This window comes from Anguilla anguilla, chromosome 19 (genome assembly GCF_013347855.1).
Source record: "Anguilla anguilla isolate fAngAng1 chromosome 19, fAngAng1.pri, whole genome shotgun sequence".
Taxonomy (NCBI): Eukaryota; Metazoa; Chordata; class Actinopteri; order Anguilliformes; family Anguillidae; genus Anguilla; species Anguilla anguilla.
Window position 1 is genome coordinate 439998 of NC_049219.1, and position 12237 is coordinate 452234.

Sequence of the window (12237 nt, forward strand, 5' to 3'; positions counted from 1 at the left end):
TACCAAAAGAACCAGGTGAGTGAAATGAGAGATAATTGAACGGAGCGTGAACATGCAAACAGGGAACAGGTGAATGAAATGAGTGATTAGCCAGTGCATGAGAATGCGGCCAGAACAGGTGAGAGTGATCAGCTGAGGGGAGAGAGAGAGAAAGAGAAAACCACGCCCATACTACAAAACCGAAACAAAGATTGTGCAGGAGAAAAGCAGATAGTCAACTAAAAAGTGAAGTGACAACAGAAACATAACAAGATGCTGGTAAGGTGTAATTTTATTGAAATTAGGCTTGGGGCTGCTGGATGGCTCATTTAGTTAAGGCCCCACGCTGAGGTGCATGGATGAGCCTCACGGCCTCGGGTCGAATCCGGACCGTGCCAGTGCCGACTGTGGCCGGTAGCTCCACAGGGCGACGCACGATTGGTGCCTGTGTTGCCCAGGGTACGGGAGGGTTCAGTCAGACAGGGATCTGCGTTTCATCGCTCTCTAGCGACCCCCCTTGGGCGCTCATATGACTGCATGTCAGAGCTGCTTATGAAAGGTCTTCCTCCGGCATGAAAAACAGCTTTTGTGTTCTATTCCATTACAAAATATACACGCGCACAAGCTGAAATGTGGTAAATGTTTATTTTTCTCATCCAAGCAGTGTAAAATAATCCATTAATGTGTAGGCTTGTTATTATACCAAAGCTGATCTTTTTTTTTTAAAGGAAAGCCTTAAGACTAAACATAAGGTCATGTCATACCTGTGGCTCTATCACATGGGTGTTTGATGTAATTACAACAGGGAAAAGGTTACTCAGACAAGCTCGCTCCTGTTAAGATAATATACTCCATACTGGTGTGTGCCATTAGAAAACTTCAGAGAATTCCTCTGCAGGCTGTGTAGTGTGTGTCTCGCTGGTGCCCCTTATATTAAAGCCTGTTAAAGAAAACCTGTCTACCTCATGTACAGTGCCATGAAAAATATTTTCACCCTTCCTGATTTCCTATATTAGGGCCTAGTTTCAGATCTTTACAAAAAATGTTATATTAGACAGAGGGAACCGGAGTAAGCAGTCAACGTTTTAGAAACTCCCAACTTCTGCCTTGAGTCTCACCCTCTGGAGTTCAGTCCCTTGTAGTAGCGTCACAAGACCACCGGATGGCGGAAAGCATCCACTTTGTGTTTCCAGTATTCCAATACAGCCCACAGGTCTGATAGCAAAAGTAAATACTCTGATATTTTCGACTATTTCAAGCTCCTGCCACAGGCACATAATGGTTTTATTAAATTCCATTTAGCATGAGGATGGGGGTGTAATTTCAAAGAAACACTGCACTGGTTGATGCACTGAAGATGCTCATTTTTATTGTACACACAGAGCACGTACACAGCGCATCAATACACACAGATGCACGCACATGTACAACATGCACACACACGCACACAAACACACACACAAACACATATACACCATGTTCACCTGATCATATAGATAGATGGTTTGATACTGTGGTTTGTGTCTTTGGAGGCCCTACTAGACTGAAGGCTCTTTTCTTTCTGGGGAGGCTACGCTCCTTCGGTGTGTGTAGCAGGATGCTGGCCATGTTCTACCAGATCATTGTGGCCGGTGTCCTGTTCTACACCTGTGTGTGCTGGGCTGGGAGCCTCTACTCCAGGGACACAAAGAGGCTCAAACTGATCCAGAAGGCCAGCTGCCACCCTCTGCTGTTGTTTTGGGTGCAGTGGGTGTTTGCCGACTCTCCCCCCCCTCTCTGCGCCAGCCCCCCTTCTCTGCTTCCTCGGCCAGCCCTCTAGCTGCCCTCCTCAGCCTTGCCCCTGCCATGCCCGTGTTCTCCAGAAGGTAGAGCACTGACTGGCGGGTGAACCCCCAGCGTCCCACCTCCACTGGATATACTGTCGCTCTCTAACCGACCTCCTTACACTCCTTACACTCTCACACTCCGCTGCCAGGTCGGAGTACTTCAGGCGTTTCCGCTCATAGGCTGCTTCTGCCCCCTCCTCCCATGGGAGGGTGAGCTCCATAAGGAGCACCACCTTCGCCCGAGTAGACCATGTATCCATATTGTCATGGTTCTGTATTTTCTGTTTTTCCACTTTTGGCCACCAGATGGGAGCACTTCAGTTTTGTGTTTCAGTTCGTTCTCCCTTCCTGTGTTAATTGTATTATTGGTTTTCATTATTCTATTATTGTTCCCACCTGTGTCTTGTTATCCCCTCTGGTTTCTGGTTTGATTGTTCTTTGAGTTCACCTGTGTCTTGTTACCCTTGCCTCTTTAAGTTCTTTGTTCCCTGACTGCTGGCTGCTGTTTCCTTGTGCTTCATGTGTGTTTCTGCCTGCCTGTGTTTTGACCTGCTTGTGTTTCCACCTGTGTGTTTCTGTGCGTTTCTGCGCGTTTCTGCCTTTGTTTCTGCCTGTGCTTCTGCCATTTGTTTTCTGTACTTTGTGAAGTTCTGTTTTGTCCAGAAGTTTTTTTTGTATTTTTTCAGTTTTTGTTATATGCCTCTCGTGGCTCTTTGTTTGTTCTGTTTTCCTTTTTATATATTAAAGTCTTGGTTTGAATTTCCCTTTTGATGCCACCTGAGGTTTTTCTCACTCCGCACCTGGGTCCTCACCCGCAAAACCCGAAACATATAAGGAGCACCACCTTCGCCCGAGAGGACCACATCTCCATATAAGGAGCACCACCTTCGCCCGAGTGGACCATGTCTCCATGTTAGGCCACAGGAACACTGTGCTGATTTCATTTGGGAAATGGAGCTGTGGATTGAGATCTACACGCATGCTCCACCCTCTGCCTGGAACCAGGGCTCTACTCCCACCTTTGTGTCCTACGGTCCCCTCCTCCTCTGCTTTCCTCACAAAGTGGGTTTGATGCTCTTTCACAGGAGAGGCATCTCTGTTTGCCTCCTGTCTGCTGGTCTCTAGTAATTCCAGAAGCTTCCGCAGCAGCTGGTCATACCTCCATCTGTAGCACCCCTGTGCTGGAGCCGTCTCACAGCCTGACAGAATGTGCCAGAGGCCTGCTCTGTGTCCCTGTGCTGGAGGTCTGCTCTGTGTCCCTGTGCTGGAGGCCTGCTCTGTGTCCCTGTGCTGGAGTCGTCTCACAGCCTGACAGACCTGCTCTGTGTCCCTGTGCTGGAGGCCTGCTGTGTGTCTCTGTGCCAGATGCCTGCTCTGTGTCCCTGTGCCGGAGGCCTCCTCTGTGTCCCTGTGCTGGAGGTCTGCTCTGTGTCTCTGTGCTGAAGGCCTCCTCTGTGTCCCTGTGCTGGAGCCGTCTCACAGGCTGACAGACCTGCTCTGTGTCCCTGTGCTGGAGGCCTGCTCAGTGTCCCTGTGCTGGAGCCGTCTCACAGTTTGACAGAATGTGCCGGAGGCCTCGTTTGGGTGCAGCACAGAGCGGACGGTCTCATCTGCACCAAACCATTAGCGCAGGTTCTGAGGAGAAGGCAGGGTGTCATAATTGGCCCTGATCAGGAAGCTAAGCCTGGCTTGTGGTATCTTCCACTAGTCTGACCCACTGAGCGATCGGTCCTCCACACTTTCCCACGCTGTCCATCCTCCCAGACCACCTTAGCAAACTGCTAAAACCTGCTACCTCTCCTGCGCCATCCATGGTGGGATGACCCAGAGTCTTCTGTGTCCCTCTGTTTCCCTGCTACGGGGGTGTGCCCCTCTGTTTTCCTGCTAGGGGGGTTGTACCCCTCTGTTTTCCTGCTGGGGGGGTTGTGCCCCCTTGTTTCCCAGCTGGGGGGAAGCAGTCAGGTAGAAGCAAACTGCAAACATAGAATGCATATCAGGCCACTGCTATATGTACCACAATTAAACCATCAGTGAAAGTCCAGGATATACTGGTATATTTATAAATCAATGACAAACTATGTTCTACAGCATATACAGCAATTTACCCACCCAGATATCATTTCTGATTAACAATGTTGTACATTTTCAGCTCTCATAAAACGCCAGTAGTACAGATTCTGATGTAGTCAGCTGAAAGGAACTTCTTAGCTTACAAAGGAGATGGTACAGTAGAATGGGCACATCCAATTTGTTCAGGTGCAGGGCATAAACAATATGTAGAGTTAAAAAATGTCTGATGTTTGAACAGACTAGGCAGAATTTGTGTCATTTCAAACAGATTGGAATATGGGTTTAACATCAGCATGCCTTTGGAGCTGAGTGAGTACGTTTAACATGGTCGGTGAAAATAGCGGCGATATGTGTTATTCAACCAATCATTTAAACAGAAACATTTACACTCTAGACATTTGACACGTAAACAGTAAAAATAACACAAATGCAACATTACAAACTTGCACCAGTAGGCCTTATCTGATAGAAGAAAAATAATCACATTATCAGAACAGACAGAACAGTCATTACCACATGAATACCTAACTCAAACGCAATTTTCCCCCATGTGGAATAAGCCGGCATTTTGGATAAACAGAGTTGCGCGGTCTCTAATAAAAATGATTAGCATGGCTTACAGGCTCGTCACTGAACAGAAATAATATAAAATGACACCAACATAACCCTGTAATGTAATTACAGTATCACATTTTGCAGTAAATTATTGACTTATCAATGTTCAGTCCAAAAGCTCTTATTAGATGCCACTGTTGACATTTTTAAGTTTGGCCTTACAATCCTTCCAGCTTCTCCCATTGTTATGCTTGGATTTATGACATGGTCAATCACTGTGGCTCTAAATTCATTCGATACAACAATATTTCTTCTACCTGCTTGACCACAACCTCAGCCACAGCCTCAGCCACGACCCGTCCATCAGTACCAACTGCATTGGGCTGCTCCATGTTGTCAGACACTGCTGAATGTAGTGCTGTAAAACAGCCTTTTATGTTGGGATTACCAATCGTGCTGCAATGCGACTCACCTGGGCAATGTTGCTGGAAGTGATGAGACAGAATTGCAAACATCTTGACTTCATTTCACAATCTGCATGTCTAGCAATAAGCATTGGAACATTGTACTAATACGAGACGACTGTATTGTGAAAACTGAGTGTGATTTAGAGTTGTGCACTTTGTGGGTAGGTACTGCAATTAGTGTCTTAGGGTAAGAATTTTGCCAGTCAGTTTGGCAAATTGAGTTTTCCACATTGAGCCAAAGCAATCATAACATACTGTAATGCATTTGTAATGTGTGACTGCAGATATCAGAAATGCATCTGAAAAATGAGAAAACTGTAGGGTCAAGGAACATCTCAGAGACTGGATGTCATGCAAACCACACTTCTGCCCTGATTTTGGCTTAGTGGTCTAATCCATTCAACTGATGTGCAGCAGATCCAGGTCAAACCTACAGGAAAACCATTTATTTGAGAGGTAACATAAACATACCAGCTCAATAGACAAGCAGTGCCTTTTCAAAATGTATTGAGTTGTGGTTACACTACAGCAACAGAAGCAAGCATTCATCAGACACTACACAACTTCTCTTATAATGGATTTTATTTCCACTACTGTAGATGAATGTCATTGCTTCAACTGCAGATTTTAGCCCCATGCTGATCTACTCAAATTGAGCCCAAACATAATCCCATACAGAATATGAAATAAGTACTACTGTGTCACAGGAGTTCAATACATCACACAATAATAAATCACAACAGCAAAACATTTGATATTTTAATAATTCAGGTTTAATCATTGCATATTATTGTCTGAAAATACAGAAAATTAAAGCAAAAAAAAAACAAAAAAAAAAACTAAAAGAATTAATAAGGAAACTCAATCCATCATTGTTTACAGTAATGAAAGGAAATAAGTACACTGCAGTGATCATTCTGCATTCTCCCTATCAGCTGCATTTGCCAACAGAAATTTGCACATTGGAACTCTTGTGAAAATGAATGAAAGCAACTGTAAAAACTAGTAAAATGCACATTTAAGTGGAGGAGTTTGCCACTGGATTCTTTTAAAAAATATGCAGATACAGGAGATAGAATTATTACTTCAAAAACATTTTACCCTGCCATCTTTTGGCATTATTACTCTCAATGTTATATTAATGTTTTAATAATCAAAAGTACATAAACACACCTTGAACATTTGCAATATAAATGTATTAAAATGTAAAAAAATATCACATTTAGACAGCAAGTGCTTAACCTGAGCTGCTAAAAGATTATACTCTTATGTACAGGGGTTAGGCTGTACTGAGGTTATATATATATATATATATAATATTGGGCACAGCTGAAATTGCACTGGTAAGGCATTGGTCAAGGAAGGTTGCAAGTGTGTCGATGTATGTGTGTGTGTGTGTGTGTGTGTCTGTGTGATTGGGTGAGAGTGTGTGTGCGTGAATTTGTGAATGTGTGTGCATACATGTGTACGTTTGTGGGAGTGACTGTGGATGTGAACATGTGTGTGTATGTGTGTGAGTGCATGAGTATGTGTGTGCCCGGATTGTGTGTGTGTATGGGTAAGAGAATGTGTGTGCGTGTGCACGCATGTATGTATGTGTGCATGTGTGAGAGTATGATTGAGTGCATGAGTATGTGTGTGTACACACGGGTGCGTGTGTGTATGGGTAAGAGAAAGTGTGTGTGCATGCGTTTGTGTGAATGTGTGTGTGATTGTTTATTTGAGTGTGTGTACGTGCAAGAGAATGAGTGTATGTATGTGTATGTGTGTGTGCGTGAGAGTGCCTTTGTGAATGTGTGTGTGTTTATACATGTGTGTGTGTGTGTATGTATGGGTATGAGAATGTTTGTGTATACATGTGTATATGGTGTGTGCACGCATGTATGTGTATGCATGTGTGTGCATGTGTGAGTGCATGAGTATGTGTGTGTGTGCGTATGGGTAAGAGTATGTGTGTGTTTATACATGTGTGTGTGTGCGTGCGTATCGGAATGAGAATGTGTGTGTGTTGACACGTTTGTGTTTGTGCGTGATTCCATGAGTGTGTGTGTGTGTGCGTGCGTTTGTGAATGTGTGTGTCCGTATACTGTATGTGAGTGTGTGAGTGAGAGAAAAATTGTGTGTGTGTGCATACAGGTATGAGCGTGTGTATGTTTGCATGCGCGTGTGTGTGTGTGCGTGAGATTGTATGTGTCCGTGTGTAGGTGTGTGTGAGTGACTGGGTGTGAGAGAGTGTGCGTGCGTATGTGTGTGAGTGCGTGTGCATGAGTAAACATGAGTGTGAGTGCGTCTGCATGACTGAGAGAGAAAGGGTGTGTGTGAGAGCATGTGTGTATGTGATGGAGTGTATGTGAGAGAGAGAGGGTGTGTGTGTGTGTGTGTGTGACTGGGTGTGCGAGAGGGTGTGTAGGTGTGTGAGTGCATGTGTGTGAGTCTAGGTGCATATGAGTGTGTGTATATATGTGTGAGTGTGTGATTGAGTGTGTGTGTACGTGTATATGAGTGTGTGTGTATATTTGTGTGTGTGTGTGAGTGTGTGTATGTGTACATGAGAGTGTGTATATATATATATATATGTGTGTGTGTTTGTGTGTGTGTGCATGTGTTCGAGTGTGTATGCACACGTGTGTGTATGCGTGTGTGTGCAAGTTTGTGTGCGCGCGCATGTGTGTGTGTGTCTCTACTCCAGTTAGCAGAGGGACACTGAGGAGTGTGTGTGTTGACACGTGTTTGTGTCTCTGCATGCATGTATGTGTGTGTGCGTGAGTGCATGAGTTTGTGTGTGTGTGCGTGTGTTTGTGTGAATGTGTGTGGATGTGAGTGTGTGTGTGTGAGAGAGAGGGTGTGTGTGTGTGTGTCAGTGACTGAGTATGAGAGAGAGAGAGAGAGAGTGTGTGCATACGATTATGAGCGTGTGTATGTATGCATGCATGCGTGTGCGCGTGAGAGTGCACTGGTGAATGTGTGTGTTTATACATGTGTGTGAATGCGTATGGGAATGTGAATGTGTGTGTGTTTATACATGTGTGTACATGCATATTGGAATGTGAATGTGTGTGTGTTTATACATGTGTGTGCATGTGTATGGGAATGTGTGTGTGTTTATACATGTGTGTGCATGCGTATGGGAATGTGAATGTGTGTGTTGACACGTGTTTGTGTCTCTGCACGCATGTATGTGTGCGTGCGTGAGTGCATGAGTTTGTGTGTGTGTGCGTGCATTTGTGTGAATGTGTGTGGATGTGAGTGCGTGTGTGTGTGAGAGAGAGGGTGTGTGTGTGAGTGACTGAGTATGAGAGAGAGAGAAAGTGTGTGTGTGCATACGGTTATGAGCGTGTGTACATATGTATGCATGTGTGTGTGCGCGTGAGAGTGCACTGGTGAATGCGTGTGTTCGTGTGTGCGAGAGATTGTGTGTTCATGTGTGTAGGTGTGTGTGTGCATGTGTGTGATTGGGTGTGTGAGTGATTGGGTGTGAGAGGGTGTGTATGTGTGTGTAAGAGTGTGAGTGTGTGTGCACGAGTGTGTGCGTGCGTAGGTGTGTGAGTGCGTGTGCATGAGTGTACATCAGTGTGTGTATTTGTGAGTGCGTGTGCATGAGTGTGAGAAAGCAAGGGTGTGTGTGAGAGTATGTGTGTGTGTGTGGATGTGTGTATGTGGGTGTATGTGTCTATGTGTATCTGAGTGTGTGTGTGTGTATGTGTGAGTGGGTATATGAATGTGGTGACTGTGTGTGTACATGAGTGTGAGTGTGTATGCGCACGTGTGTGTGTGTGTATGTGTGTGTGTGCACGTGCATATTTGTGTGTGCGCGCACACGCATGTGTGTGTGTGCACGTGCATATTTGTGTGTGCGCGCACACGCATGTGTGTGTGTCTCTACTCCAATTTGCAGAGGGACACTGAGGCGTCACACACTTCAAATCCAGCACAGAGGGGTTGGTGTTGAGTGAAGTGTGTGTGGAATCTGTGCAGGAGGGTCAGTGTGTCAGAGTCAGAGACGATGTAGAAGGACAGAGTCCCGGCCGGACGGTCCACACACACTCCTACCCTGTACACACACACTCCTCTACCATCATCATCATCATCACACACTCCTGCTCTGCGGTAGGGGGAGGGGGGGGCAGGTATGTCTGTTTGGTTCTTATTGTGCCAGACACAGTAACTGAGTTTATCAGAGTCACCGTAATCATTAAAGCACCGCAGACTCCAGGAGTTTTTATTCCATCCAAACCTACAGTCATAACCGCCTCCTTTCCTGCTGATTCCTTTATCTGTCACTGCTATATAAACCACTTCCCCCCACAGAGACACACTGAACTCAGCCTCCCAGTAACAGCGCTCACACACACTCTCTCTGCACACAACCTGGCGCCAGCCCTCAAATCTCTCTGGATGATCAGGATATGGCTCCTCTCTCCCCCGTGTGTGTGTCACCCTCCTGTTCCCCTCAGACAGAGACAGCGCTCTGTGCGCTGTGTTTGGATCCAGTGTGAGCTGACAGCCGTCTGCACACCAGAGACATTAATGAGATTAATTATCACTATTAATATTCACCTTATTATGTGTGTGAGAGAGAAAGGACTGTCATAGTACCTCTGTGTGTGTGTTTGTGTACATGTGTGTTTCTGTTTGTGTGTTTATGTGTGTAAGAGAGAAGTCTCTCTTTCTCACACACACACACATAGCAGAGTGTGTATCTATGCAAAGTGTTCTGTGTCGATACAGACTCACATTTCCTGGGTCCTGGTTTGGTCCTGTTCTCTCCTCCATGGTCCACACTGTAAGAACAGCAGAACAGAATTCTGAATTTTAACCATCCTTTATTTCCACTCTTAACACACCAATGACATCACATATATAAAAACAAAGGCACAATAAAACACAAAACCACGATCATATGAAAAAAACACAAATCTGTCAGAAAGGAAACTTATTCCATTCACTCACCCTGTTCCATGTGCAAAAACAGCTCCCCTCCCTCCACTGAACATAAAACACCCTTATAACACACACACTCTGAAACACACTCAGGTTCTCCATTGCTTTGTAATACTGAAACTCCACCATCACTGTGTCCCTGATCAAACCCCTGACTACAAGAACCACATCTTATTTACTGCAGTGATCCCGTGCAGCACCCTCCACAGGAGATCCCCAACTCTCTTGAGTAATGCTGGTTTGTACAGTGCCCTCCATGCCCCCCCCCCAACTCCTTCTGTGTGTGTGTTTGTGTGAGGTGCACTATGGAAACTCTCTGTACTTACAGCAGTGTGAGTGTGTCCAGTTTAGCAGCAGACGGCGCTCTCACTCCTGAGTCTCCTGGGTGATTGTGTCTCAGGTCCAGCTCTCTCAGGTGTGTGTGTGTGTGTGTGTGTGTGTGAGGAGCAGTGTGGAAACTCTCTGTACTTACAGCAGTGTGAGTGTGTCCAGTTTAGCAGCAGACAGCGCTCTCACTCCTGAGTCTCCTGGGTGATTGTATCTCAGGTCCAGCTCTCTCAGGTGTGAGGGGTTTGAACACAGAGCTGAAGCCAGAGAATCACAGCCTCTCTGTGTGACTCTACAGCCTGACAGCCTGCAGAGAGGACACACACATCTTACATGCATTAATATAAACGAACAGGGCTGTGTGTGTGTCAAACACATAGCTGTGTGTTACATACCTTACACACATTAATATAAACTAATAGGGCTGTGTGTATCAAACACATAGCAGTGTGTTACACACCTTACAGCACATTAATATAAACTAACAGGGCTGTGTGTGTCAAACGCATAGCAGTGTGCTACTTTACAGCACATTAATATAAACTAACAGGGCTGTGTGTATCAAAACACATATCAGTGTGTTATACACCTGTGGTGTGGGGATGGCTGGTTTAAGCAGCCACACCTGCCCTGGGTCAAGCTAATTAGACCTGGCCAATTGGATAATTGGTTAAGAATGAGATAATTGGCCAGGCTAATTGGACCCGGGAACAGGAGTGGCTGCACCTGTGCGTAGTGAGGTAATCAGTGTGCACAGGTTAAATCTGCCATCCCCACTCACAGAAGGGAGCCTCTGTCATGACAGTTTTATATCTGCTCCTTGGCGGTAACATCTTGCCAACCTCGTAAATAAATGTGGACGGTTTGAACATCATCTCCCTGTGTCTCTGTGCTGGAGGGCCCCTAAGAAAGCCACTTCGGTGGCCTGTGGCAGGCATGTTTGCCACAGTGGCGCCCAACGTGGGGCTGCTCCGGCACAGGGAAGAGGCACAGGAGGGCCAGCCTGGAGGCACACTGGAGGAGGTGCAACTGAGGTGTTCCCGACATGGCTTCAGACAGATCCTCCAGGCCAAAGACAGGGAGCGGGAGATGATCAGGGAGGGGAAGGAAGTGATCCTCAGCTGGGACGCTGGGGAGCTGGACCTGGCCGGGAAGGCAGGTTAGCTACGGGCGGTGCACGAGAGGTGGTCGCGCCGTGAGCTGGACTTGGCCGGGAAGGCGGGTCAGCTACGGGCGGCGCACGAGCGGTGGCCGCGCCGTTTTGCTTCCTTTTTTGTCCCTTTTGTTGTTTTAGTTTGTTGTTTTGGCCTGGTTGGTTTGCCCGGAGCCCATGAGGGGGTAAGCCTGCAGCAGCCTACCAGCAGAGCCGACTGGCGGCCACCACAGCCACGAGGGTTCCTGGTCCCCAGCGCCACAAGGAAGCCAGCCCACCAGCCCACCAACCCAGCCACCCCACCACAGCCCCTGGAACAGCCCAAGCCGGTGACACCCCCACCAGCCAGCCGAGCAGCCCAGGACTCCCCGCGCTCCGAGAGGGAGGAGGGGGGAGGGCTGCCTCATCGTCCGGGGGAGGGTCGCGACATGTACTGGACTGTTCCGGGGCCACCTGCCCCTGAAAAGATGTGTTAGGGGAGTGTTAAGAATGCTTGGATTTTTTTTTTTTTTGCTTGGTTGGAGTGCTGGGGGGGGAGTAGGCTTCGGCCAGAGATTCTCCCTGGCCTCAGTTTGGCGTTGGGGGTATGTGGTGTGGGGATGGCTGGTTTAAGCAGCCACACCTGCCCTGGGTCAAGCTAATTAGACCTGGCCAATTGGATAATTGGTTAAGAATGAGAATTGGCCAGGCTAATTGGACCCAGGAGCAGGAGTGGCTGCACCTGTGCGTAGTGAGGTAATCAGTGCGCACAGGTTAAATCTGCCATCCCCACTCACACGAGAGAGCCTCTCTGTCATGACGGGGTTTTACATCTGCTCATTTGGCTGTACCATCTTGCCAAACCCTCGTCAATAAATGTGGACTGTTGGAACATCATCTCCCTGTGTCTCTGTGCTGGAGGGCCCCTAGGAAAGCCACT

General features: G+C 46.9%; 1 protein-coding gene and 1 long non-coding RNA gene across 2 annotated transcripts in view; both read right to left on the reverse strand.

Moving 5' to 3' along the window:
* LOC118219191 (NLR family CARD domain-containing protein 3-like) overlaps positions 1-12237 on the reverse strand; it is a 97870-nt gene that overhangs the window by 60992 nt on the left and 24641 nt on the right. The window contains exon 10 of the mRNA XM_035402185.1: positions 10344-10472. Coding sequence (XP_035258076.1) covers positions 10344-10472 — 129 coding nt within the window. The remainder of the gene's footprint in view (positions 1-10343; positions 10473-12237) is intronic.
* On the reverse strand, positions 2543-3046 carry LOC118218979. Its single transcript, XR_004763623.1, has 2 exons — positions 2691-3046; positions 2543-2649 (listed from the first exon to the last, which is right to left on the reverse strand). It is a non-coding gene; the product is annotated as an uncharacterized LOC118218979 (long non-coding RNA).